At 54.7% G+C, this 27,572-nt stretch overlaps 1 protein-coding gene across 5 annotated transcripts in view; it reads right to left on the bottom strand.

Annotated features, from left to right (window-relative positions):
- Positions 1-27,572, bottom strand: part of TSPAN18 (tetraspanin 18) — a 207,213-nt gene that overhangs the window by 12,500 nt on the left and 167,141 nt on the right. For all 5 annotated transcript variants that reach the window (XM_055423891.2, XM_055423895.2, XM_055423892.2 and 2 more), the window contains 6 exons: positions 19,768-19,847; positions 14,050-14,122; positions 11,626-11,820; positions 5,199-5,273; positions 4,071-4,169; positions 3,340-3,522 (listed from right to left, as the gene is read on the bottom strand). In XM_055423891.2, coding sequence (XP_055279866.1) covers positions 3,340-3,522; positions 4,071-4,169; positions 5,199-5,273; positions 11,626-11,820; positions 14,050-14,112 — 615 coding nt within the window. In that variant the 5' untranslated portion in view covers positions 14,113-14,122; positions 19,768-19,847. The remainder of the gene's footprint in view (positions 1-3,339; positions 3,523-4,070; positions 4,170-5,198; positions 5,274-11,625; positions 11,821-14,049; positions 14,123-19,767; positions 19,848-27,572) is intronic.

Here is a 27,572-nt window from a genome sequence, read left to right as displayed (position 1 = left end):
CATGACCACCCAGGAAGCAGGTGGGGAGCCATGAGGATAAAGCAGAGAATCTAAGTGATGCTATGGGGCGAGAAGACTTAAGACCACCCTGACAAGTGGGGGAAATATATGGTTTCCTCTTGGGTCAGGGTCTAGCTAGGTCACCATCTCCTGGGACAACCCCTGATTTTCTTCCCAAGCAGGGAAATACATTCTTGACTTCCCCATATGACTATCTTCACCCATGGAAGGCTGAGGGATGAGGAGGAGAAGCTGCCATGGTGGATTCAACTCATGCCTATGGAGCAGCCTGATTTTTCATCTTGGATCACGTTCTTCGGGGACTTCCTCATTTCTCTTCATTGGCATTCAGTGATAAACAGGGCTGGTGGACTAACTCAGTACCCATGGACGTGTGCCCTCTGCCTCAGCTCCTGACAGCCATGTGACTGAGTCCTGGCCAATGAGACCTAAGCAGAAGTCTTAGGGAGGTTTCTGGGAAGGAGGCTGGCACCACCTTTTCAGTTTCTTCCCACCTTCAACGAATGGAATGTCTGGAGCCATGGCACCCGTTTTGCCACCATGAAGTACTAAGCCCGAGGAGAGGCTGTGAGGATTACAGAGACTAGGCCTTGGCTGACTTGAAGGAGCCACTGATAAATAGAGAAGCCACCATCTTCCCGAATTCTTACCATGTGCGAAACACAGAGGCATTTGCCTTAAGTGTAGATTTTCAGTTTCAAATATTTTGCTACTGACTCAACATCGTGATGAGGATGTGAGGCAAAGTCAGACATGCATCCTGGGCTTCAGGGAACTGGGCTTTGGAGAAAAAACAGAGAGTCCCTGAGCAGAAGCTCTTAAAAGCAAGAGTGCTTAGGGGGGTGCTAGTGCCTCAGAAAAGGAATCCCAGAAGTCAGTCTCAGGCAGTCCTCATGTGGAGCTGGGGAAGAGTCATGGAACTAATGTAGCTGCACAGGGATCTCTCTGATGAGCTTCGATTTCAAAGCCACACCTGGGAGAAGGAAGGAGGCGGTGTGATGGAGGATGAAGCCAGAAAAGAACAGGGCCCAGGAGAAACCTCCTTGAACAATTCACCAGTGGCTTTAGGAGAGACGTTTGGCTGCAGGCAGCAGGCAGTCCTATTGGTAGAAATTTGTCTTTATCAACGCCTGTCTTCATCAAAACCACAATCAAGGCTATGTTTCTTCCAGCGGTCATGTATGATGTGAGAGTTGGACTACAAAGAAAGCTGAGCCCTGAAGAATTGATGCTTTTGAACTGTGGTGTTGGAGAAGACTCTTGAGAGTCCCTTGGACTGCAAGGAGATCCAACCAGGCCATTCTAAAAGAGATCAATCCTGAACACTCATTGGAAGGAATGATGCTGAAGCTGAAACTCCAATCCTTTGGCCACCTGATGCAAAGAACTGACTCATTGGAAAAGACCCTGTTGCTGGGAAAGATTGAAGGCAAGAGGAGAAGGGGACGACAGAGGATGAGATGGCTGGATGGCATCACTGACTTGGTTAACCTGAGTTTCAGCAAGCTCTGGGAGTTGGTGATGGACAGGGAAGCCTGGCGTGCTGCAGTCCGTGGGGTCGCAGAGTCGGACATGACTGAGAGACTGAACTGACTGATCAACCCCTGAGCTGCTGGCTGCTCTGCTCCATATGGTTGTCAGTGGCCCAGGCACCTTCTTTCTTGATGCCTGGATATTTAGGGGGTCACCCTCCTCTGCAAGGTCTGAGATGGCTGTCAACCATGAGGTGAGGGTTGGGGGGTGAGAAGGAGAAGGGGTGGGCACAGCACTTTCGCTTCAGGACATGACTCAGTTGCACAGATCACCTCTACTTTCCTCCCTTTGGCTAGAACTTGCCATGTGGCCTAGCTGCAAGGGAGGCTGGAAAAGCAGCTTTACCTGGTGGTCACGGGGTCTGTAAACGTCTTCTTTCCAAGGAGGAAGCATGAACCAAACATGAGGGCAGCAAGCCATCTCTGCCACTTCCTGGGGAATCTGAGGTCTGGAGCGTGAGTCTTGGCCAAGGTGACACAGCTACTGACAGCCCAGGTCTGCCTGACATCACAGCCCGAAACTTCCCCCCGTGCTCTGCAGCCTCTCCTCAGGGCTGAGACCTAACCCCTGGAGTGGCTGTCCCTGCTCCCAGCTCACAGCAGCCTCATCCCCGGACCTTTGTTTCTTTACTTAGGTCTCTTTCACTCAACGCAGGGATACAGGATCATAAGGGATGGAGGGACGTGACTCTACAGGCCTGGGGAATCCTTCGACATGACATGGGCAGGTGCAGGGGAAGAGGGTGCTGAGTTTATGAGGCAAAGCTGAAGCTGGAAAGAGTCTCATCAGATGGCCAGGGTCGGGCCTCAGCCCAACTCTCCCCTCCCCCGGGGACTCTGAGAGGCTTGCCGTAAGCCCTACACCCGTCCCACCCTAGTCCCTTCTAGCCCATCATCCGGTTTTATTTTTTTTACAGTGAAATGACTATTTCATGTGAGATTATGACTTCTTATGTGCTTGCTGCTTGCTTATCATCTGCTTCCTCTGACCAGACTGTAGGCTCTGCAGGAACAGGGGCTCTGCCTCCTGTCCCTGCTTGGTTCCCGGCATCTGGACTCTCCCGTGGGAGCCTCATCAAAGGCTGAAATGGGGTTAGCTCACCCTTATTCTCCCCCCACTGCCCCACCCTCCCCCAGCCTGGCCTCACATATCCCCTTGAGGAGTGTGGGGACTGGTAAGGAGGAAGGGGGATCAAGGTCAAGGGTACTGTGTGTCTCAGTGAGGGGACACAGCAAGAAGGGAAAGGGCTTCTTCTGAGACTTAGACGAAGTCCTTGGGTTGTGAAAGAAGCCAAGAAGTCTAGGAGCTTCCTTGACCTTGGAGGCTAAGGTCAGGGAAACCTTATTCTCTTGGGGTCTGGGGGTACTTCCACATGACAAACGTGAATCCTCCCCAAATAAAGTGCACAGCTGAGGAGGGGCCCTGCTGTGTAATTCTGGTTTTGGTTCTTGAGACCTGCATTACCAGAAGCTCAGAGAGTATTCTACCTGGAACACTGGAAAACTCCTAGTTACCCTTGAACCCCAGCCAAAATGCCCACTCCTCTAGTCTGTGCCACTGATGGACTGTCTGCCATTCTCATCCTTTAACCCTTTTGACTGGATCTCAGGGGCATGAATGGAGCCTTCCTTAACCCCCGTTCAGGAGTCCCACATCACAGCCAACATTTCCATGGGATTCCCTGAGTGCCTTCAGACCCTCTGGGCTCACATTGCCACCCACCCAGCTTGGCCAGCCAATCCTAATAGACCGGTCTCCCCTGCCACGGGAAGCAGGGCCTGGTACCTGCTTGTTCAGGAACAGGTCCCTTCCCAGGAGGCATTCCTCCCTGCTCAGCAGGACCCCGTCCCGACTCTGGGGTTCTCTCCGGCAGCAGGCCTCTGGCACCTCGTCACTGTCCAAAGTCAGGAGTCGGAAAACCGATGCATATTTAAAGTCTTCAGGCCCATTGACCCCACAGCAACCAAACTAGGACAGAGCAAAGAGAAGAGGAGGGTGGGAGCTGGAGCCAGGTATGAGAGTGAGGAGACAAACACAAAGCCTATCCACAGGCCACTGTGGGGCAGCGTAGTCGGGGGAGTCATGACCCAAGTGGTAGCGGGCTCCACCTGCTCCTCCTGTGCAACCACGGGAAAGCCACTCAGCCTCTCTGAGCTTCCAGTGTCCTCATCGGTAAAATGAGAGTGGTGGCAACAATTCCTACTTCACTGGTGCTGAGCACTCAATAAGTAGTTGCTATGGTTACCATCACTGATGACAGTTACAATTGCTTGAGGACTCAAGACAGGGAGGGCAAACAGGTTTCACCCTGAGTTCAGACTGTGGCTGATGGGCAACAGCTGCCCAAGATGCTTGCGGATGGATGCCGGTTCAGAGGCTGGGCCTGGGCTGGGCGGATCAGTGCCTGATTGATTACTGATATCTGCATCGGCAGACAGCAAGGCTCTGGAGGCCAGACAATGGCTCCCCCGGGCGTCAGGGCTCTGAGGGCTCACAGCATCCCTGGGGCCGCTCACCGTGATCATGACAGAGTTCCAGGTGGCGGAGAAGACGTCCGTGTCATTGTTGCCCTGGTAGTGCTTGGTGAGCTCCTTGGTGAAGAATTCACGGGTGAGCTGGAGGCAGAGGCAGGGGCTGGGCTGAGCGCCATGGCAGCATGATACGGCACCCCCTTCCCTGGCCTCTCCACTGATCTGCTCTGGGGGAAGGTGGGGGAAGGCCTCTGGGCCCTAGTGCCAGGGGCCCTCCTCCTAAGCAGCTGACTTGGGGCAGGTCCTTGGGGTCCACCCCCCACTCCTAAGGACCTGTGGCCTCCCTGCATTGTCAGATCCCCAGCATGAACACGCAGACTACCCAGACAGCCCTCAGCAAGTCACCGGGGAACCTCCACCGGCACTGTAGCTCTTCCCAGAGGGTGGCGGGTCCACAGTGGGGAGTTCACCCCTCCGGCCACTCCCTAACCCTGAGCTGCTGTTTCTCAGACAGAGCCGAGTGGATGTGCTGTGTCCTGGGCCCTGAACAAGCCACTGTGTATGCAGCAGGCCATTTCTGCAGAGCCGCAGTTTCCAAAGAGGCCCTTGGAAGTTGCTGCTACCTTCAAAATACTCCCTGGAGGCCTGACCACCCTGCTCCCCTCTTCAGGGCAGGGTGGGACCCCCAGTGGTTGGAGCCTCTGGGATAAGATGGTCTCTGGGGGAAAGTGGCCCAAACTGCATACTTGCCAGGGCCTCATCCAGTAGGGTTCTGCCCTGTTCTCCTGCTTGGTGCAGATTCTGCGTGGGGGCTGGGGGTGGGGTGGGAGGTGGGCAGCCTCTCTGACTATCCTTGGACTATGAAACGACTACTGCTGGGCCAGTGCTGGGCAAGGCATAGAATGGAAGATTCTAGAGTCAGGGATGGGGTTGCACCAGACGCTTGGAAAGAGCAGAGACCCTTAAGCGCCCTCTGACTCTGACCTTCTGGAAAAGTCCTTGCAGGGACAGGCTCACAGGTTTCTTTTTGGGCTGTGGGGCTTCACTGGGTGGGGTCGTGGATTGTGATTGGAGCTGGAACCACTGGACAAGAGGATGCTGACTCTGTGGGACCCTCTGGGGACGGAGGGGCTGGCCATGAATGGGCCTAGGCACACGAGGCCAGGTACGTACATTTTCCCTGAAGATGAAGGCCAGGATGGCTGCTGAGAGCTCTGCCAAGAAGATGATCAGGATGAACAAGAAGAACTGCAGAGAGAAGGGGGCAGGCTTGTGAGTCCCGACGGCAGGTAGGAAGGGGACAGCTGACCACTCTCTGAGGCACCCTTCCATCTGTCACACGATGGCAGCAATGTACTGATTTCCTAAGACTGAGGAACTTGACTGCCATAAACCAGACATTTTTCATAATAAACACCCCAACAATCCATCTTCAGAGCCAACAAGGTCGTAACACAAATACGGAACAAATAAACACACAGATATGCCTTCTGTGCAAACGGCACCCTTTAGAGGCCCCTTGTGCAGTGGGCGCTCTGAGCAACCGTACTTGGCAGCCCTTGAAGACGATCGATGTTGAAACTTGTTTGGACCTCCCCCAGGTGGACTGTCCAAGTAGTGGGAATCCTGAAGTCCCTGGGGATCTCTGGCTGGCTGTCCCCACCCCATCAGGCTCAGGCCACCTCTCCCTGCCTGGCTGCCTCTCATTCCCATGGGTAGTGGGGGAAGTGACGTTATTTTTCAGCTGCAGTGAAGGAGCATGTCTATCAAAATCTGAAAGCCCAGGGGCTGGGAGTCTGGAATCTAACAGAGCCTCCCTCTGTGCTGCTCTCTGCATGTCTCCATGTTGTCCAAACTCACCACGACACCCCTCGCCTCGGGCACCTCACACGCTGAGCTCCCTGCATCTGGAAGGCCCTGCCCTTGCTTGCCCACCAGCACCCTGCTTTCCAGACTTGGTTCCTGGCTCCCCCACATCACAGGGCCCCAAAGAAGTGTGTACCGCAGCCGCTGCATCCCTGCGGGATTACCACCATCAGCTGGGATCCCCACCATCACCTGGGATCCAGCGGGCAGTGTTCTTGACACCTGGACAGCACCGGTGTTGGTATATGGCTCTCCGACGAGTAAATGAATCCACAAATGACCAGCTTGCCATAATGACCTGGCTATCTGCTATCTCTAGGCCCTGACCATCAAGGGCACTGTTATGGGTGGATTGCTGTCAGCAGAAAAAAGAGGAAGTGGCTGTGCCCTCATCACTCAGCGTTGTCCCCTTGCGCTGGGACAATCCTGGAGTTGTCACCCCCCCTGGAGACCACCAGCAGGGCCCTGAAACCCCAGCCGCACGTGGACACGGCGGCCCCAGGACCTGTTCCCTTGCTTGGGTCACAGTCCTCTGAACTTCCAGTATGCACTGTGAGTGCCCAGGCTGGAAGGACGCGAAGGGGCCTGACCTTGTCCTCAGCACTTGAGCCCTCCCTGCCTCGCTTTGAAAGACTTAAGACCTGGAGGCTTTTCTGGGTTCAAGGTTAACATGGTGTTAGGATCCTGTGATCTAGAATCGGAGGTCCCGAGTTTATTTCCACTGTGCCACTTGCCAGCTGGGCCAGCTCCGTCAGGTTCTACTATGTCTGGGTTCCAGTTTCTCCATCAATAGAACAAGGGTGTTGATGGTCAACAGCTGCTTTGCCAGGCTTCCCAGAGGATTCAATGAAATGACTCAAGTAAGAGCCATGCTGAGGTGTTAAGCGCTGGATGCCTGAGGGAGTGCGTGAGTGCCAAGTCACTTCAGTTGTGTCCGACTCTTTGCGACCCTATGAACGGTAGACCACCAGGCTCCTCTGTCCATAGGATTGTCTCCAGGCAAGAATACTGGAGTGGGTTGTCACGCCCTCCTCCAGGGGATCTTCCTGAATCAGGGATTGAACCCGCGTGTCTTAAGTCTCCTGCATCGGTAAGCTGGTTCTTTAATGGTAGTACCACCTAGGAACCCTAAACCCTGGCTGTGAAAGTGTGTGACGCCGCTCAGTCGTGCCTGACTCTTTGCGATCCCATGGACTGTAGTCTACCAAGTGTCTCTGTCCGTGGGACTTTCCAGGCAAGAGTGGGTCGCCGCAGATGATAGTTGCTGTGCGGTTTCCAGAGATCACCCGTGCCAGTGCTTGTCTCCAGGAAGGCCATGCTTGCACTTGGTTCTGAGCCACCAGCTGGGCCATCCTCACGTTGTGCATGGCGCTTCGCCTGCATTCTCTCACTGATGCGGTGCTAAGTCCCCTGGAAAGTGCGCACACGCTCCCAGAGTGATGAGCACACGGAGTTCACGCGCTCCGTCTCATCCATAGTTTATAACTGTCTAAGCCGAGATCAATAGGCAGACAGCTCAGTCACATCGCTGGGGTGGAAACCATTTCTGAGGCTGCTCTTTGCCAGCCTGAGGACTGCCAGCAACTCCACCAAGAGGGCAGAGGGCAGGGCAGGGCTCTGTGCAGGCCTTGTGAAACAGAACCGGATGACCATCTGTCACCAGCCAAATGGAGGTGCCAGGAGCCCTGCCAGGGCCCTTCATCACTGTCACAGGGGTGAGAGGCTGCAGAGGTGGGGAACGTACCTCTTAACCCAAGGCCAGCTCGTGGGAGTGGAGGGGGATGGGATGGGCACTGTGGCCAGGAGCAGGCTGCCCAGGGCACAGGAGGTCTTCTGTCATTCTCCTTTCTGGTTGGGGAGCTCTACCTTCCCACTTCAGTCCAAGGTCACCCCACACAGCTGACTGCAGTGAGGCTTACTACAGGTCTGGTTCCTGACCTGTCAGAACCAGAGCCCCAGGTTTTAAGACTCAGATGGCCTGCAGGGTCTCTTGTGGATCAACACCAATCCTTTGGTTTTCAATATATCAAATGCTTATATGTGCCAGGAACAGAGTTAAGCAAGATGTACGCTTTCTTATTGAATGCTGATCACAATATTATGGCTGGTAAGGAGGTATTATTATCTCCAGCTTACATATGAGGAATCTGAAGTTCAGAGAGATTAAGTGACTGACCCCAGGTCACACAGCCAGGAGGTGGCACGGTAGGGATAAGCAGCAGGCCTTTCTGACTCCGGAGGCCATGCTCTGACCCACGCCTCCTCTCTGTTCCTTCAGCCCAGGCCTGTTTACTGAGCACATACTCTGTGCCAGGTACTGTGCTAGGCTGTTGTTGTTTAGTTGCTAAGTCGTGTCCAACTATTCTGCAATCCCATGGACTGTAGCTTGCCAGGCTCCTCTGTTCCTGGGACTAACCAGGCAAGAATACTAGAGTGAGTTGCCATTTCCTTCTCCAGGGGATCTTCCTGATCCAGGGATCAAACCCTCATCTGCTGCCTTGGCAGGTGGATTCTTTATCACTCTGAGCCACCCAGGAAGCCCACTGAGCTAGGTACTGATAAACAAATACACACAGGGCGATGTGATCCCCACTCTGATGGAATTTCCATTTAACCAAGATTCATGATCCATGAAATGAAATTCACGAGATGAAAAGCATAAGAGTCATGAGATGGAATGAATGCATAAACCTGTAACTCCTTGGTGGGGAAAGCAGGTCTCCCCAGAGGAAGAGGGTCTGCAGATCTCCTGGCCATTGTTCCTGCCTGAAGCAGGCCCCCCAAAAGCCTGGGCATGGAGGGGGTGACATGAGTGTGTAAGTCACCTGGGGGAAAGTGCAGGGCTGTGGGGCCAACATCAGTGACAAGGTCACTTCTGCCAGCATCTCCAGCATGAAACAACTGCCTCCTGCTTGACGAGATTACTACGGGTTATTTGAAGGGGGATCCCGCCTGGACCCAGCCACAGGGCTGATGCTTTCTGGGGCTCCCCCAAACCAGGGCCTTTCCCGGAGTGTGTTCGTCTTGAGTTATCTGACCTTATCCCATTTGCCTAAGGGCACACTTGCCAGTAATTCCTCAACATCAAATTTGCAACGCTTTGCTTAGGATCAGGCGATTAATAAAGGGGTAAAAACTGCTATTTTGCCTACTTGTGAGCATTTCCAGACTTTTCTAACCCATCTGCCTACAATACATCTGCTTTTCGTTCTCATTTCTAATAATATTTACCAAATTTACATACTTGATGTACAATTCAGCTCGTTTTATCGCTTTTAAATTATACTCTTCCTTTTTTGCTGTTCTTTTCTCCAATTTAGCATGCCTTGGTTATATAATATTTTTAAGATGTGAAGCTTTCAGTAAATGGGTTAGAAACATTCCTTGAACTGTATATAGGTGAGCAGCTAGGCAGAAAGAGATGCCGCAAAATGTCACTAACAGGCTGAAGTCGTTTATGGTCCATGAAAATGCTCTAGAACTGATCAACAGGATTGTTTGGAAAAAGTTTTTTAAGTCATTAGGTGACATTAGGACCACTGTTCCTAGGCTAAGGGTCACTGGGACCCCTCAGGGCTTAGCCTCCGAGCAGGGGCAGGGCTCGCCCAGGTGACCTCCATCTCCAGGCCTCCTCTCTCTGCGGGCCTTTGAGCCCCAGTTCCAGAGGTGACTGAAGTCACTCTCTCTCGGCTTCTCCCAAGACTAGTCTTTGCTTCTTCCCCGAAGGATGACGAGGCGGTGCAGGCTTCTTGAACGACCAAGGAGGGGTGAGACTTGGTGCTGGAACCACCCTGCACGGCTGAGTCCAGGTTGGGAAAAAAAGTGGTTCTTCTTACTTTTCAGATCATGAATCAATCTGAAAACCTTCCAGAAGCTGTGGGGGCCCCAGAAACATGCAAGCATGTACACCACACACACACAGAACACACATGTACAGACATACACACAGAGGCCCTGACATAATATTTTGCATATAATTTTGGTTGAGTTTTGAACCACTTGAGTTCATCCCAGGTTAGGAGCCTCTGAGACAGCAGACCCGGGTCCAGGCGTCCCCTGCCTCTGACCTGCACTGTGACCTCAGCGTTGTGTGCCTTAGGCTTGTGACAGAGGGGAGCGGAGGGGACTGGGCGAGAGGGAAGGGGAGGAGGAGAGGGGAGGTAGGGGGAGTCAAGAAAGTCGGGGGAAGGGAAAGAGGGGCAGAGTCAAGGGGAGGTCCAGGAGAAGGAGAAGGAAAGGCAGCAGGAGCAGAAGCCAAGGGGTCAGGAGGAAGGCAGAGAGACAGGGAGGCAGAGGCAGAGGCAGAGCGAGAGAAGGGGAGACGCAGACACGACGAGACCAAAGGGGGACCAAGGAGGAGGCGGACAGAGGGCGACTTCAAGGTCCGGTGGGCAGACCGGCCGCAACCAGGACTTAAGCCTCTCTCCGCGGAGAGCTGCAGCCAGTCCCCTCCTGGGCCTCGGCCTTCTCCCCTGGGCACTGGGGAGAGAGCGATGCCTCGTCCAGCTGGCAGGCTCTGACGGAGCCCCTTAGCTGGAGAGGGCTTGCGAGGCCCCCAGCTTGCTCCTGGCCCAGAGCGCCAGCGTGGTCTCTGTCTTGGCTTCAGAGATGAGCCCGTTCACGCTGGGTGAGCCCCAGGCACCGAGGCGCAGGGTGGGCGGGGCAGGGTGGGTTTGGGGTGTCCCAGGACCCATAGTGGGCTCCTTTCAGAGTCCCAGGCTCCCCAGGCCCAGACCGCCGGCACCATCGGACACTGCCCAGAGCTGTCCGCCAGGGGGCGCCAGACGCCTGGCGAGGACGCATCGCTGACCGGCCCCGCCTGCCTGTCGCTTAACTCCCGACTCCTGAGGCTCGTCTGCAAGCTGGCCCAGCTGCACAGCCAAGGTGGGCTTTTTTAACTTCCCCTCCGGCAAGACTGCGCTGAACCCAGTTTTCCTAACCCTGAAGGCACAGGACTTGGGAGGGGAGGAAGCCCCATCACCAAGGTCAGAGAAGTGAGAGAGGGCCACAGCCCATGGGAGTACAGAGGACCCGAGGAACCGGACATCCACTGCTGGCCTCGTTTGTCCCCCGTCTAGAGCCGAGCGAGTTGGCCACTCGCTGCACCAGCAGACGCTTAAGCTCAGAGAGGTTAAGAAACTAAGCCAGAGTCGCACTGTTATGAGACAGAGCAGGTCTCACACACAGACCCAGCTCATCCTCCTGGGCTCGCCTGCCCCGTCCCCCCAATACTACGGATGGTCACTCGGCCCTCGATGCACCCAAAGCACGAGTGAAGCACGTGGCCTGTGACAGCAGGTCAAAGACCACGTATTTACTGAATAAAGGGCCTACCGAGACCATATCGTTCCCATTTTAGGGGAAATGTGAAAGCTGAATGATTTATCCGATAGCGATCTTCGCTCTTTTATCACGGAGTTGTATATTTGAGTTCTCAGAAGCAAGAGAGTCGAAAAGCATCATGAGTCAGTGCTCTCAGCTGACCCTGCTGCGGGGAAGCCTGGCTGTTCGGACCTGGAGGCCGTGGCCACCGCGCGCCTGGGGGCGGCTCACCCAGGCGGCAGGCACAGGGCCAGCACGGATGCATATGGTAATGGTTGGTGGCTCTCCCACTGCTGGAGGCCAGTCTACCTGGCTCAGACCCCAGTGTGAGTCCCCCCTGGTGTGGGTGCAGGGCTCTATCCACCCCCCTCCCCAGGACACCCACGGGTGGGGCGGGGGATGGGATACTCACAAACAGCAGCAGACACTTGTTTTCCCGGACGGCCCCGCAGCAGCCCAGGAAGCCGAGCAGAAAAAGCAGGCCCCCCATGGCCAGGAGGATGTAGGCGCCCGTGATGAGCAGGGGGTTGGCGGCCACGATCTCCCGGAAGCCGGTGGGGTCCACCATGACCCAGACGCCGATGCCCAGCAAGCAGGCCCCGCCCAGCTGCTCCCCGGGGCCAGGCGGGAGCGCGGAGAGGACACGGGAGACAGGTGGTTAGACACTCCACACACACACTCCAGTTCCCTGCTCGAGGCCCTGGGGCGGAGGTGCCGGGTGAGCTGGGCAGAATCTCCGTCTGTGTTTTCCTCTGCTTTGAATTTCCCTCCTTAACTCTGACCTAGGGTGCATCACACGTCCTCCAGAGCGCGTCTCTGACCAGCACTCTACTTTGGGCTGCGAGGAACCACGTCCTGTAGAGTCTATCTGCCACTTTTATAGTCTCCTTAAGTGTTAGAGCCGCTGGGCACTGAGGTCGTTAAGTCCAACCCTCTGATTCCACGCTGAGCCCCAGAGGGGGCCAACGATTTGCTGAAGGTCACGAAGTAGGTTCATAGCAGAGCCAGGGCTGAGCCCCAGGTCCCCCTGACTACAGCCCCAAGACCCTCCCCAAATTCGTGAACATGCTCTGACACCTATGGGGGAAAACACACGCAGCCATCCTCTCTGTCCTCACAGGAGCGCTCAGTTGGGGCGGGCTCCCCACTCTCAAATCCGCTCCTAGAAAGCCTTCTTGTTCATGGCTTCATCTCCACGGTCCACCTCTCCACGCCTTACTTATCTCTGGAGAGAGGCAGCCTAGTCCAGAGAAAGGGCTGTGCCACGTATTAGCTGTGAGGCCTTGGTCAAGTGCCTTAACCTCTCTGAGCCCTAGCTTCCTCATGGTTAAAAGAAGATACTCTTTCCCCCCTCCCAGGACTTGAAGGTGCCTAGCAGAGCTCAACAGACATCCGTTCCATTGGTCTCAGGCACAGACCAGTCTATTGGAAACAGATCTGTTGCAGGAGAAATCATTTGGGATCATGGATTTTAAAGACTGGGAAGTGCTTGAAATCCCCGCAGGGTGGGAAGACCGGAGGAATAATGCAAAATGACGCAAAACTGCTGGCTGACAGGGTCTGTGAGCGGGGTAAGAGCTGGATGGTTTGGGGCAAAAGATGGTCCTTTCAGGTGCGGTGGGGGGAGGGGTGGGGCGCAGAGGCCCGGGGCACCCAGGTGCAGCCAACAACAGAAGCAACATTTTTGCCGTCTGCTGTGCCCTGCCTTTCTCCCTGGTTTCCCCACAAAACCTCCAGGAAAACCCGTTTCCCCTCCTCACAGCTGTTGGAGGTTTGGAAGTTTAACAATTGCATGCTGAGTTCTGCTGCAAAGGGGGCTCAGGCACCAACTGAGCAGCCCAGGGTCATCCCGCTTGGAAGTCAGGTCTATAATTTAAGTCTGTGGAGTTGCCTGCTCTTCAGAATTAGGGGCAGGGGAGGGAAATCCAGGAAAGTTGCTGAAATGTTCACAGAATAGATGGAGACAGACAGACAGACAGAGTCAGTCTTGACCGGAAGGGGCCTTTCCTTCCTAGTGACCCTGCCCTGGCGGAATTCAGTGGGTCTTTACTCATCCAGGTCTTGGCTGCGCTAAGATCAAAGGTTGAGGTGGGGTCACATGATGAGTGTGATTCTCCTCCCAGAGAGGCCATAGGTCTGAGCAGAGCAGGTGGGCTGTGGCAGGGTGCTGGGCTGGCCCCAGAGCCCTTGGGAACTCAGTCCTTTCATGTATAGAATCTGCAAGTTGGACGGGGATGGAGCTGATATATTCTAGGCACTTCCTAAACTAATCTTGCTTCATTTTCAAAGAATCTGTTGAGGCTGAAGATTAAGGGATGACGATAATGAGGTTCAGGGAGGCGGTATGTGTTTTAGATGACATAGCGGGTGAGGTACAGGGTTGGGCTGTGAACCCAGGAGTCTCAGACCCAGAGAAGTTTCAGACTGCATCAGGTGACTACATCAGCTACGCTCCGTTGTCCACAACTTCTCAGGGGGTCAGGGCTTGGTGGTGGCTCCTGCTACCCTCTGATCATCTCCACCTTCCCTTTCATCTCAACTCCCTACGAGGGGTCAGACCCCAGGATAGCAGCCGGAGCTAAAGCCTCTGCCCGCTTTCTTTTAGAACAGCTGAACTATCCCAGGGCTGTGCAAAACATCTCTCCTGTGATGGCAGGCTCTCCGAGTTGGGTGGGCACTACTCGGGGTCTCCCCACCATGAACCCAGGCAGATAGGGCAGCTTCTAGCACTGGCCCCTGGACCTCAGCCCAATGTGACTGTTCCCAAGCATCAGTCAGTTTCCCCCACCCCGCAGAGGCCTGGGGAGAACCCCAGACACGTTCCAGGAATACTCACAAATATGAAGAAATTGAACACGAACATCAGATACTTCATGCAGCTCAGACAGTCGCCTTCCATGGTGATCCCCCTGCCAAACAGCAAGGTCCCTTCAGTCCTCTTGCTGGGAGACCCCATCCGGAAAGAACCCTTGCCCGTCCTCCGTCTCCTCCCCCTTGGGGTGTCCCAGTGGCCAGTCTGCCTCTAGAGCTGATAGGGGAAGAGAACAGTTGATCACAGTTTCCTCATCACAGGGCTTTACCCTGGGGAGCTGGAGTTAGGAGCGAGGACTTGTGAGCCAGCCAGCCTCGGTTCTCTACCATTCGTGTGCTGCGTGGTCTCAGGCAAACGGGGGCTTCCCAGGTGGCGCTAGAAGGTAAAGAACTCACCTGCCGATGCAGGAGACATAAGAGATGCGGGTTCAATCCCTGGGTTCAGGAAGATCCCTGGAGGAGGGCAGGGCAACCCACTCCAGGATTCTTGCCTGGAGGATCCCATGGACAGAGGAGCCTGGCAGACCATGGTGCATAGGGTTGCAGAGTCAGACACGACTGGAGCGACTGAGCACGCAAGCGTGCACTCAGGCGGGTGACGCCACCTCTCAGTCCTGCTCGCTCCGAGTTGAAAAGGGAGATTAAAAACAGAAGCTTCCTCCCCAGCGGTGTTGGGAGGATTAATTGGAATAACGCATAACATGCTTAGCACCACGGGGCGGATGCTCAGAGGTATGACGTCATGATGTCACTTGATTGCAGGCGTGAGCCTTCCATTTGATAGATGGGAAACTAAGGTTCGGAGCTGTGAGGGACTTGCTGCGGTCGTGGAGCAGGAGCGGGACCCAGGCCTGACAAACTTCCTACCACCCCACACGCCCTCTGACCAGAAGGACCTGCCCCCGGGGGGAAGCAGTGTTTCAGGGAAAGAGCTGCTGGTGCCTCCTGGGGCCTCAAGCCCCCAGAAGCTCCCCCTACCCTGACCACCTCCATCATGAGACCTACAGCATCCCACCTCCCCCTGGAGCCTCCCTGGTCCCTATGGAGTCTCAAGCACGTCCATGGTAGCGGGACGGACCACTGAACACAATTCTATTCTGCCAGCATTTATTGAGCAGTGACTTGATGCCAGGCACTACAGCTTGAAAACAAGCCTTCCTCTGCCCAGGGGAAGCAGATGGCATCTGCTGTTCCAAGTCAGCCTTCGAGGTGCACAGAAGTCAGGGTCATGTTCAGTACACCATATTCAGTATTCCCAGGCTTTCTTTTTGGAGCCCTGGGGAGAGGACGGCAGGCCCAGGAGGATCCTTGTTCCAGGCCCTGTCCTCCCAGCAGCCAGCGGAAGGCTGAGATGCAGTGGAGACCTGTGGGTAGGCAGGCCTGTGTAGTTAGCATCTCTAGGTCCATGCCATGCCCATCAGTTGTTAAACCATCGTCCCTGACAATTGATCATCCTTTTCTCTTGCATCATCTCCAAACCCAGGCTCTCTACCTCCAGAACAGGTCCCCAGACCAAGCCAGTCACCCTCCTCCAACTCCTCCATCTCTGACCTTCTAGAAGCGCATCTAACCTGCATCTAAACATGACAGTTCCAAAAAGGTCTCTGAAGTCAGACACGCCTGGGCTCTGATCCTGGCCCTGCACACCTCTCTGCCTCTGTGTCTGGTAAATGATGTAACCTCTTAGAGCCTCAGTTTCTTCATCCATGAAAGTGGGTATTTAGGCCCTACGTCGCGGCATGTTGTGAGGATTAAATGAGACATCCTGTGTCAGGGCTCCCCACAGAACCTGCTTCAGCGAGGGGTGGACAGCTCTTACTAGGAACGCACCTAACGTGACAGTCACAGGGGCTCACTGGGTTGCTGTGGCCCATGAGATCAGGACCCCAGGGTAATGACCTGCACCTCTCACACTGCGTGCTGACCCCTCTCCCTCGGGCACTTGGCCGATGCAACTCCACACATCTGCTGAGGCCCCGTGCTCCTTGGACGGGGGAGGAAGACAGGGAAGGGCTGCCACTGAGGACAGGTTCCTTGCCAGCCACACGCCAGCTCAGGAAGGGACTGCCCTGAATCTTTCAACAGTGTCATAGGCAGGAAGCACCGTGTTCATTTCATAGGTGAGGACACTGAGGCTCAGGGCGGTGACGTGGCCTGCTCAACCTCCTGGAGCGTGAGTGGGTCCCTCGGCCCACTCCACATCCCGTGCTCTCCCTGTCCCAGGGGCCGGTGATTGGGCAGACAGAAGGGCAGAGGAGCCCTGGACTGGGAGCCGGGAGCCCCAAGCTTCAGCTGTGCAAGTCACTTCTCTCCAGCCTCAGCGTCTCCATCTGCAAAATGATGGAGAAGTTTGATGGCCTGTGAGCGCCTGCCATCAGGTTCTGACTTGGACGGGCCTTTGGAGGGCAGGAGGGACTGCCCCTGTGAGATGCTGAGAGAGTCTGCAGGAGGGACCGCCGCTGTGAGATGCTGAGAGAGTCTGCAGGAGGGACCGCCCCTGTGAGATGCTGGGAGAGTCTGCAGGAGGGACTGCCCCTGTGAGATGCTGAGAGAGTCTGCAGGAGGGACCGCCGCTGTGAGATGCTGAGAGAGTCTGCAGGAGGGACCGCCCCTGTGAGATGCTGGGAGAGTCTGCAGGAGGGACCGCCCCTGTGAGATGCTGGGAGAGTCTGCAGGAGGGACCGCCCCCGTGAGATGCTGGGAGAGTCTGCAGGAGGCGGGGCTCTGGGGCCTGTTCCTCTGCCCACCCAGGCAAAGCCTAGTCCCCATGGTCAGATCTGGCTTCAGCTGGCTCTGACTGTTTGGCAATTAAGGGGCATAATAAACATAGCAGCTCATAAACGGGCTACCTGTATTTATTATGTATCATGTTCATTAGAGATTACATCTAATGGGCAGCCTGTGGGGTGCTGGGCTCCCAGACAAATGCAATAAAAGAAGACGTGTCTCCTGGGAAGAGCCTCTGAGCAAGGTGAGGAAGGTTGAGGGAGAGACGATGAGAGCTGGAGGGCGGGCGGAGGCGAGGGGCCTGGGCCCAGCTCCAGGGCAGGGAACCGAGTGGACAGAGGGCTTGGGAGCCTGACGCAGGACCACGTCCCAGCTCGGCCAGGCCCAGCTGGTGGCCTCGAGCAAGTTCTTGTACTGCATGCATCTAAGTTTCCTCGTCTTTAAAATTAGTATAAAAATAATGCCTTCCTCATAATGCATTGGAGAAGGCAATGGCACCCCACTCCAGTACTCTTGCCTGGAAAGTCCCATGGATGGAGGAGCCTGGTGGGCTGCAGTCCATGGGATCGCTAAGAGTTGGACTCGACTGAGCAGCTTCACTTTCACTTTTCACTTTCATGCATTGGAGAAGGAAATGGCAACCCACTCCAGTGTTCTTGCCTGGAGAATCCCAGGGACGGGGGAGCCTGGTGGGCTGCCGTCTATGCGGTTGCATAGAGTCGGACACGACTGAAGCGACTTAGCAGCAGCAGCGTAATGCGTGGAAAATACAGAGCACAGAGCTTGGTGCAAGGTGGATGGTAACAGCAGTGAGCATCCGGCTCCCTTGAGTCTCACTATGTGCCAAGGAACACACACAACCTCACTTAGTCTCCCTGAAGCTCCGGAGGCAGGTAATGTCATTGCCCTTGTTTCAGGTGAGGGAATTAAGCCTTGGAGGAATCACTCGTCTAAGGTCACACAGCATTGAAATGCCTGAGCCAGGATTTGAACCAGGTCTGTCTTAATCTAGAACCACAACTCTTATATTTTTTAAACTAAAGTTACTTTTTATTTACTTGGCTGTGCCAGATTCTAGGAGCAGCATGTGGCAACGTTTAGTCGCGGCATGCAGACTCTCAGCTGTGGTGTATGGAATCTAGTTCCCTGACCAGGGATTGAACCCGGGCCTCCTGCATTGGGAACGTGAAGTCCCAGTTGCTGGACGACCCGGAAAGTCCCTGGAGCCACAGCTCCTAATGCTCGTTTTCAATGACTGCTAGTCCCCTTGCCCCGTTCATCCATTTTCCTCCAAAGTTCAGGCCTGTCTTCACGCCTCCTTTGCCCAAGTACACAGTCATGTCCAACTCTCTGCGACCCCGTGGACTGTAGCCCGCCAGGCTCCTCTGTCCACGGGATTTCCCAGGCAAAAATACTGGAGCGGGTTGTCATTTTATACGCCAGGCAATCTTCCTGATCCAGGGATCGAACCCATGTCTCTTGTGGGTCTCACACTGGGTTCCTCTAGGCTAGCAATCTCCTAGAGCCATTTTCAGGATTTTAGGTAACATCTCAGAAATCATCCCCTCACCACCGGCTAACATGGGGCAAGTGTCTTTGGTTTTGGAGCAATTCAACCACCCAGGTTGGGAACCCCGTTTCTCAGGTTGTTCAGAAGTCCAATGTAGCAGGTACGTATGAGGCCGCAGTAAGAAGAAACATGCTTGCTAAATGATGACTTGGTAAAGGCAGTGCTGTTTGGCCAAAACAGTCTTTTAAATCCTGGGGCCCAGAAGGATGAAATGCAAGAGTCAGTGTTACAGGCAAACTTGACCTTGTGTGTGCGTGGTCAGTTACTCAGTCGTGTCCGACTCTTCACGACCCAATGGACTGTAGCCCACCAGGCTCCTCTGTCCATGGAATTTTCCAGGCAAGAATACTGGAGTGGGTTGCCATTCCCTTCTCCAGGGGATCCTCCTGACCCAGGGATCGAGCCTGCATCTCTCACATCTCCTGCATTGTATGCTGAGTCGCTCAGTCGTGTCCGACCCTTTGCCACCCCGTGGACTGTAGTCCACCAGGCTTCTCTGTCCCTGGGATTCCCCAGGCAAGCATACCGGAGTGGGTCGCCATTTCCTACTTCAGTCTCCTGCATTGGTCTCCTGCGTTGGCAGGTGGATTCTTTACCACTGCACCATTCATGAATTCAAATCTCACAGGTGCTGGGAAGGCAGCTGAGATGCTGTGGATCTGGCTGCCCTTCCACGAGGGTGCCTGCCCCAGGGTGAGACTGAGTGGGAGCTGTGGACTTGCTGCCATGGGTCTCATAGTCACAAGTCTCTTGTGCCTGTCACAGCGCCCCCCTGCTCCTGGACACTGAGGCTTCCCGCTCATGCAGTGGTGTTTTATGATTCAAGGTGACCCTGGATGCAACTGGCTGTTTCATGGATAACAAAGCCAAAGGTGTTTACGGACTTTAAGGGGAACTCTAATGTGATGCTTCTGTGTAATAACTGATTTAGAGTCCAGCCCTCGTATAACTCACGTCACCGTGGAAACGAGAAAATGGACTACAAAAGGGAAAGGAGGTATAGCCAAGTTACAAAACCAATCAGGGAGGGGTTTGGGCCTGGAAACCTGTTTCTTCAAGCCTAGGCCAGCACCCTGTGGCTCTTCTCAATATTTTACTTCTTCCTTTTGGTGGCGCAGACCTTCCCCTATTAGGATGCGTGCTGAGAAAGGCATGGACTGATTTTGTTCACGGCCAAGCTCCTAGTGTCCAGAGCAGTGCCTGGCACGTGTAGGTCCTCAGTTTCTCTGTCCGGATGAAGGAAAGAATGGAGAGTGGGAAAAGAAAAGACAGACACAGAACAACAGAGACTCAGGAAATCAGAGAGGCGGGCGAAGTCAGAAAGAGAGGGGAGACGGGGGAAGACAAGGCGGATCGGGGAGCGAGAGGACAGACTGCGATCTGATGGGAGGCGGGGTGGAGTCGGGGATCCGGCGGGTGCGGGGAGGGGCCGCAGGGAGAACTTACTGACTTGTCACCCGGACAGTTCTTCCGACGTCGGCAGGACAGCGTCTCCTGGTCAGTCTCCCTTATTGGCCCAGCTTGTCCTGTAAGAGAAAATACTCAATTGCTCTAGAAAGAAGGGGCAGCCACATTCAGGAAGCCGCACATGAACACCTGCCCGCCCTTCAGACACACACATTCAGGGCAAGTGCCTTGCCGATCTGGGCCCATTAGCGCTGATGAAAAGCTCTCGGCACCTGGGGCACTCCAGCTGGGGAGGCCCACACGCCATGCCTGCCTTCTGCCCGCATGGCAGCTGCCGGGTGCCCTCGTTGGGGCTGAGAGGGAACCTCATCTCCAAGGGACTCATGGTTTCTGGCATAGGCTTCATCCCTGCTGACACACTACTACATGCGGCGGATGAACCGGAGGAGGGGTGGGGGGCCCATACCCTGGGATGCCACCTGGCTGCTTCCTGGGCATCTGCAGTGATGCCCCAGCAGAGAGAGAGACAGCCGGCTGGGCCCTGTAAATCAAACACCCTCCCCAGAAAACCCTGACTCCCAGGGGGAGAGAAATTTGATGCTGGAAAGGGTTCCTTAGCTTTGCCTAAGGATTTGCCAGAAGGCTCCTTTAGCTTGCCAGCTCCCAGCAGTGGAAATGAGGGTGTGGTTTCAGCAGTCGTGGGGGCCCATACGGAGACTCCTGGCCGATCGCATGTGTGGGGAATTCCACAGCTGCTCCTGCTCAAACACTGGGCTGGAGGACACTGCCAGGGAAAATCGAGGCCTGGGGCGCTTGGGCTGCGCGGGCACCCCCACGGGCAGGAAGCGGGGATCTCTGGGCCTCGGGTCCGAGTTCAGATTCCTTTCCAGTCTCATCAGTGGTGGCGGGGGTTGGGCTGTAGACCAAAGATTCCTCTCTGTCCGTCCATCCATCCATCCATATACAAGGTTGGCCATAAGATGTTATGGAAAAACCTGGATGAACTTTTTGGCCAACACAACACATCCCCTCCTCTCTCCTTCCATTTATCCATCCATCCATCCATCCACCCATCCACTCTGCGCTGGGTGCTGTGTTAGGAACTAGAGATGCAAGTAAGCATGAACTCACACTTGTGTGGAGGCCGGGGTAGGAGACTGGAGCGGGCAAGGGAAGGGACGACAATAGGGCTGGGGACCACAGCAAGAAGGACGAACTCTCCCCTGGGGTGACTCCACTGCGGGCAGTTGAGGAGCTTTCAGTTGGGAAGGGGATGGCGCAGGGGAGTGGGCTGGAAGTGAGTGCAGAGGTGGGGATGGGCAGATGGGAAGGAAGGCAGGAAAGGGGCCTCCCTCCTGCGAGCTCTCGACGGCCCTGGGAGCTGGTACTCTGCCCTGAACATAAACACGTGGAAAGTTCTTCAGCCACCTTCCTTGGTACCTGCCGTATGGCTTTGGGCTACACGCTTACATGCATGAGCTCATTAGATGCCAAGAGCAAGCCTAGGAAGTCGATCTCATACCATCCCCCTCATTTTACAATGGAAGCTGAGACCTGGAGAAGGAAGCGACTTGTCCAGCATCACACAGCTAGTAAGTTATGGACCAGGAATCCACACCCAGGAGTCAGAATCAAAACTAGCCTTCATGGAAAGGGCTGTGTATCACCATGTGATTATGCTGAGTCCTCATGACAGCCTTGGAAGGCGGACTATTGCCCCATTTTATAGAAGGAAGTTGAGCCTTAGAAATTTAAGTGGCAAAGCTGAGTATCCTCCTGAGATTTCTAGGCTCTTTCTCCTAGAAACTCCAGGCAAGATGTTAGAAAAGCTGTGTTGGGGGCAGGAGTGGGGAAGAGGACAGAAGCCCAGCCCCATCTGAGCAGTGAGGGATTCCCTGAAATTGGCCCTGGGGGGTGTGGGGAAGGAAGGACATTGTCACTACTAGGTAGGACCCTGCTACCCAGGTGGGCATCTGCGATGAGAAACCCCCGGGTCTAGGCAGGGGCCAAGGACATTTGGGCTGGAACTCTGTGCAAGGGTGGCTTACTGGCAAGATGAAGCCAACTTCGGTTCCTTCTTAAAACTCAGGTTTCTGCAGCCTTAGGAAGGGGAGCTCTAAAGTCTAGTTCAGGGGCTGCATCCCTCACCTGACCTCAGGGCTCAGGGAAGCAGGAGGGCGTCATAGTTTTCTTTTATCCCTGTCCTTCCCCTGCCCTACCCCAGCCCGTGTGCCCATGTCACCATTTGCTTCCCAGCATCTCAGGCTGGTGGTTGTCCTGAATGTAATGTGACCCACCTTCCTCTGGACACTGAGGCTAGGATGAAGGCCTGGGTAATGCAGAAGGCACCCCCCCATCCCAGGGGCAGGGAGGAGGTGCTGAACTCCGCATGAATCTCTGACATCTCCTGCCCTCCTCTTTGCCAGGATGCCCCCTCCCCAACTGTTTTTTGACACAGCGGAGATCTGCACTAGGGGGAAGCTGAGAAAGGATGGCCTGGGAGATGCCCGCCACGCTAAGCCATCACTGCTGCCTCTGCACAGCCTGGGGTGGCCCCTGCCTCGGCCAGCTCCCTGGAGACCTTCGGAAAGTCACTGCCCTCCCTGAGATGCTGGGTTCTCCTCTGAAAACTGCGATTCTCAACTTTGAAGCCAAAGGTGGTTGTAAGAATTTGGCAGTGAGGTACATGAAATGAAGTGATATGACGTGAAAACACTTGGAAAACTGCAAAGCACTGCTCCCGTGAGGAGTTGTTATTATCAGCATCCTCATATATTGAAAATAGGTGGATGCCCAGACCATGTTCACCAGCTACCCATGGAGGTGGGTGTGGGGCAGACCATGGACATCAGGCTTGGTTAGGAGGGATATATATATGTATGTATATATATATACCTTTCCTCTTAGTGGCCCCAAAGTCAAATTTGTTGCTCCAATTTTGTGATAACTGAACCTCATAATAACTGGTAGTATTGAGCGTTTACCATGTATCAGACTCTGCTAAGCATTTCTCCCACATTCTTTTATTCAATCTTCACATAGGAGGTGGGTATCATTGTTAACCCATTTTACAGATGAGGAAACTAAGGCTCAGAGAATATAATTAACTGGCCTGGATTTTAATAACATGTGTAGTAAGACTTCAGAGAAGGCAATGGCAAGCCACTCCAGTACTCTTGCCTAGAAAATCCCATGGATGGAGGAGCCTGGTAGGCTGCAGTCCATGGGGTCGCTAAGGGTCAGACACAACTGAGTGACTTCACTTTCACTTTTCACTTTCACTCGTTGGAGAAGGAAATGGCAACCCACTCCAGTGTTCTTGCCTGGAGAATCCCAGGGATGGGGGAGCCTGGTGGGTTTCCGTCTATGGGGTCACACAGAGTCGGACACGACTGAAGCGACTTAGCAGCAGCAGCAGCAGCAGTAAGACTTGGCCGTGAATCAACCCTAAGTCTGCTAGACTCCAAACCAGAGCTTCTGATAAGGTCCATGGACATGGCTTGCCAGAAAGAGGGAGTGCGATGCCTCGGTCTCCAAAGTTTCTAACCCAGTGCTGTCAGCCCAGAGTCAGGCAACCAGGCAAGTGCGTCCCAGGGACTGGCTAGCATCCTCCCCTGTGCCAGCTGCAGGCCTCTGGAGGATAATCCCATCCTGCCATCCCGTGACAGATGGGAGCCCCGAGGCCCAGCGAGGGGCAGACATGGGGTGAGGTCACGCAGCACTGCCGGGTTCTCCTCTGCAGGTGCCGGCCAGGGCCGGACAGCTTTATTCATCTTGCCTCTCCCACTGCCCCCAGGTGGCCACTCAGTTCCACCTGCACAGAGGAGGCCCAGGAGCGGTTCTTTGATGAAGAAGAACAGCTCAGTTCATAAATCACTCCTTTTACTTTCACCGCCTCTAGCCCCCCCGGGCCTGCTTTCTAGAGAGAGAAGAAAGAAAGCACGTGGACAGACAGGGCAAAACCCCCATCGGAGGAAGCAAAGGCAGGTCTGCTTTGGGCTGGTGGGAGCCAAGAAATGTTTTGCATTCGCTGCTGCCAGCTGAGGGCCCTGCGGTGCAGGGCGGAGCCTCTGGAGTCCCAGGGGACCATCCTCACCTGGGTCTCAACCAGTGCCCTTGCCTCCAACAAGCTGGGAGGCCTGGGCCAGCCTCCCCATCAGCTGAGCCTCCATGGATGGCTTCACCTCTGAGACGGGCACTCTCACATCTAACTCCCAGGGTCAGTGTGTGGATTCAAAGAGAGGGTGTCGGTAAAAGCACTTTAGTGTTCCTCCCTGTGTGTTAATGCCAGCACTGGGCTGGGTTCAAGGCACAGAGACCAGCAGCTTCCCTCCCTCAAGGACTCGAGTCTACTGAGAATTAATAACCTGAAACTCAGAACTGTTAGCAGCCATGTTGACCGTGAGCATGCCGGGCAGGAAGGGGGTGACGGGGGCTGCGGCAGGGGCAGCCTAGAAGCCCGGGGCGCCTGTGTGTGGGGAGGACACACATGCTTGCTGGCAGAGGGACCAACATTTTTGAGCCTCAGTGATGCTGCAGGGCATTGCGTCCTGGGCATTTACCTATAATGAATGACCTTAGTTGATCCTCCAAAGAGATCTGCAAATTAGATGAATTGCCATTGTTCCCTTTTACAGCAGAGGAAACTAAGGCCTCAAGGGGCTCGAAAAGCCCTTAAAGCCAGAACTGACCCAAGTCTGCCTGACTCTAGGACCCCTGTGTTCCTTCTTCAGGACACAGGACTGAGGCTTAGGGGAAAAAAAAAAAAAAAGCAAGGCAGTATTTCCCTGGCAGTCCAATGGTTAAGACTCCGCCCTGCGGGCCACGGGTTCAATCCCTGGTTAGGGAACGAGAGCCGGTGTGCTGAGCGGTCTGGCCAAAAAAGAAAAAAAAAAAAAAGTGAGGACTTGGGGCTGAGACTTGCGAAATAACGGTGACGCTTGTCATCAGGTTCCAAGCTGAGCGGGAGGGGCTTATTTGGTCACTGGTGGTGGTTGCTGTGCTTCATCTCAAGACAGATGGCCTCATAAACAAGCAATCAGCCCCAAGTACTGGTGAATGGCGCAGACATGGGGACATGGACACAGCTGATGGGGGATAACATCTAATTAGGCTCCTGGAGGCAGAGCCTGTGGTGGATGTAGCAGATCCTAAGTGACAGCCTTCCCCGGCCCTGCACTCACTGAATCTTGAATGTCGAGCAAGCAGAGTGGCTGCAGCGTCTTGGAGAGCACAGTCTCTGATCTGGGAGCTGAACCAGCTCTGGGCACTGGGTGTTCCTGCCACGAGCCCTCTCCTCTGCCATCGGAGGATCTTCAGAGAAGGAAGCCTTCGTGAGGTCTGACTCCAACTCTCTCTTCACACCGAGGGCGTGTTGAGGCCCAGAGAGGGGCAGGGTCTGGTCCAAAGTCACACAGCAGGGCCAGAACTAGGAACTCCTGACTTTAAACCCCCTGCTCTGCCCACCTGGGACTTCCCAGGTGGCGCTAGTGGTGAAGAAGCCGTCTGCCGGGGTTCAATCCCTGGGTTGGGAAGATCCCTGGAGAAGGAAATGGCTACCCACTCCAGTGTTCTTGCCTGGAGATTCCCATGGACAGAGGAGCCTGGCGAGCTGCAGTCCATGGGGTCGCAAACAGCCGGACACGACTGAAGAGGCTTAGCAGCACACACACTCTTCGCATTACTCAAGGCAGCCTCCTGAAACTAACATCTTAATTTATTTTGACTTCGGAGAGCATTTTACACACACTGTTTCTCAATCACCCCGGAGATAGGCACTCCTGCTTTATAGCAGAGGAAACTTAGGCTCAGAGAGAGGAAACCCCCGGCCTAAGGCTGGAGAAATTTCTGGGACACCAAAGCAGGATTCCCATCCTTCTGCCCTGGTCATCCTTCAGAGGTGTGACCCAGGGACTTTGGGCGGTCGGTCCCCAGAGTGACACTTGCTACAATCCTTGTCCCCTGCCCCACGGACCTGAACTGGACTCAGTACCACAGAAGGCGCTCATCTCTGACAGTTCCTGGGACGGGGCCATGGCTCCATCTTCCTGCCTTTGCACTGGGGATGACTCATGTACAAAGGCCTCTGGGAAGGCTCTGCACCCTCCACCAAAGGCTGGTAGGCAGCCTGACTGCTTCCGTGGAATTCAGAGAGCACCTACCCCAGGGCCCGCCTGGGTGGGCAAAGAACAAACTCCCTCGCAAACATTATTCTTGTGGTAATTTACCTCAGAAAGCGTTTCACTCAGGTAGGCTTTCTTTCATTCTCCGTTTAGTGAGCACTGAAGGTCTTTGTAATAAACCCACCGCCCTGTGGGACGAGGTGCTGGGAAGTGTCACCGTGTCCCCAGACTCTGGCAACCATCTTCCCCATGTGGGTTCTCCCTGCCCAGCCTGGCTCAAGCGTGGCTTCTGGTAACACCTCTGCTTCCCCTAGTTGAGTCCCCTTATTCTCCAGGGCGCCTCCTGGAAGATGTGTTAAACTTTATGCTACCCAGAGTCTGCATCTAGTTAACTCTTACTGTATATCTGGCCTTGAACTAACAGCACACAGATCCGCACGAGAGTCTTTGGAGGTGGGTCTGCTCCCCCACTGACCTGTGATTGGACCGGGCTCAGAGACAGTGAGCAGCCTGCCTTAGGGATTCCCCTGGCCTGATCCTAAAGGTAAGCTCTTTCCCCCACCCCTACATAAAATAAGATACGTGGGATTAAACCAATTATATTAAATAATGGTATCAAAATATTTTCAAAATGTTCGTAATATGCAAATACTTCTTTATTAACTCATTAAATTCAAGACCTAGTGATAGATTTGACAGCTACTGTAATTTCAAAAGATCTGCAACAGTTTGGGGGTGATGTGAAAATATCTGCTTCCACCTACTGATGGCAATATTACGAGTACAGCTAATAATACTACAGCTTGTTGACTGAGCTCGCAGAGGACGAGATGGTCGGATGGCATCACCGACTCGATGGACGTGCGTTTGAGCAAACTCCGGGAGATGGTGAAGGACAGGGAAGCCTGGTGTGCCGCAGTCCACGGGGTCGCAAAGAGTTGGACACGACTGAGCGACTGAACATCAACAATAGTAAGAGGATAGGCTCAAGTCAGGCACGTGTTAGTGGAAGTAAAGAGATAATTCTTCCCCCAAGCTCGCCAGTTACTCGAGTTCCATGTGATCCGTGGACCTGGGACGGGAACTCTGGCCTCAGACACAGATCATCTGTGATGGTGACACCCTCCCCGTCTGTTGCTCATTAATCCAGTTTGTTACTTCTGATCTCCATCCCCACCCGCCCCGCAGACAGAGGATGCCCTCTCCCCTCAGCCCCTACCCCCAGCAGAGGGGCAGCAAGTTTACAGCAGGAGCAGATGGGACGGCAGGGGCAGGGGAGAGGCAGGGGGTGGGATGGAAGGATCAGAATCCTAAACTGACTGTAGCTGAATGTGGCCGCCTTCCTGCCCGGGGCAGACCCAGCCAGCTGGGGTGGAGGGAGCCAGCCTGTCTGAGAAGCCCCTGGGGAATTCGTTAATAAGCCCTCCAACTTCCAGGCTCCAGCTCTGAGATTTGGATTCTGTGGGCTCTAGGAGGGGGCCTTTCCTTTGGATCCATCCCTGGGGGGGTCTATACTGTCAGGTTCAAAGACCTCAAGGTGAGATCCCCCCCAACTGAGGTCTATCTAGGAGGCTGGGGCCCCAGGCCAGCTGAAAATCATGCTCCCCAAATCTAGAAGGATATCGGTGCAACCAGCCAATGGCCGTCTGCCGGTTTGATGCCCAGCGTCCCTCCTCCATCACCGTGGGCAGCCGCAGCCCAGGTTCCCTGACATAACCCAGC

This window comes from Moschus berezovskii, chromosome 14, assembly GCF_049115385.1.
Source record: "Moschus berezovskii isolate FMDL1 chromosome 14, NW_MosBer_1.0, whole genome shotgun sequence".
Lineage (NCBI taxonomy): Eukaryota > Metazoa > Chordata > Mammalia > Artiodactyla > Moschidae > Moschus > Moschus berezovskii.
This window is presented reverse-complemented; position numbering and strand designations above follow the sequence as displayed.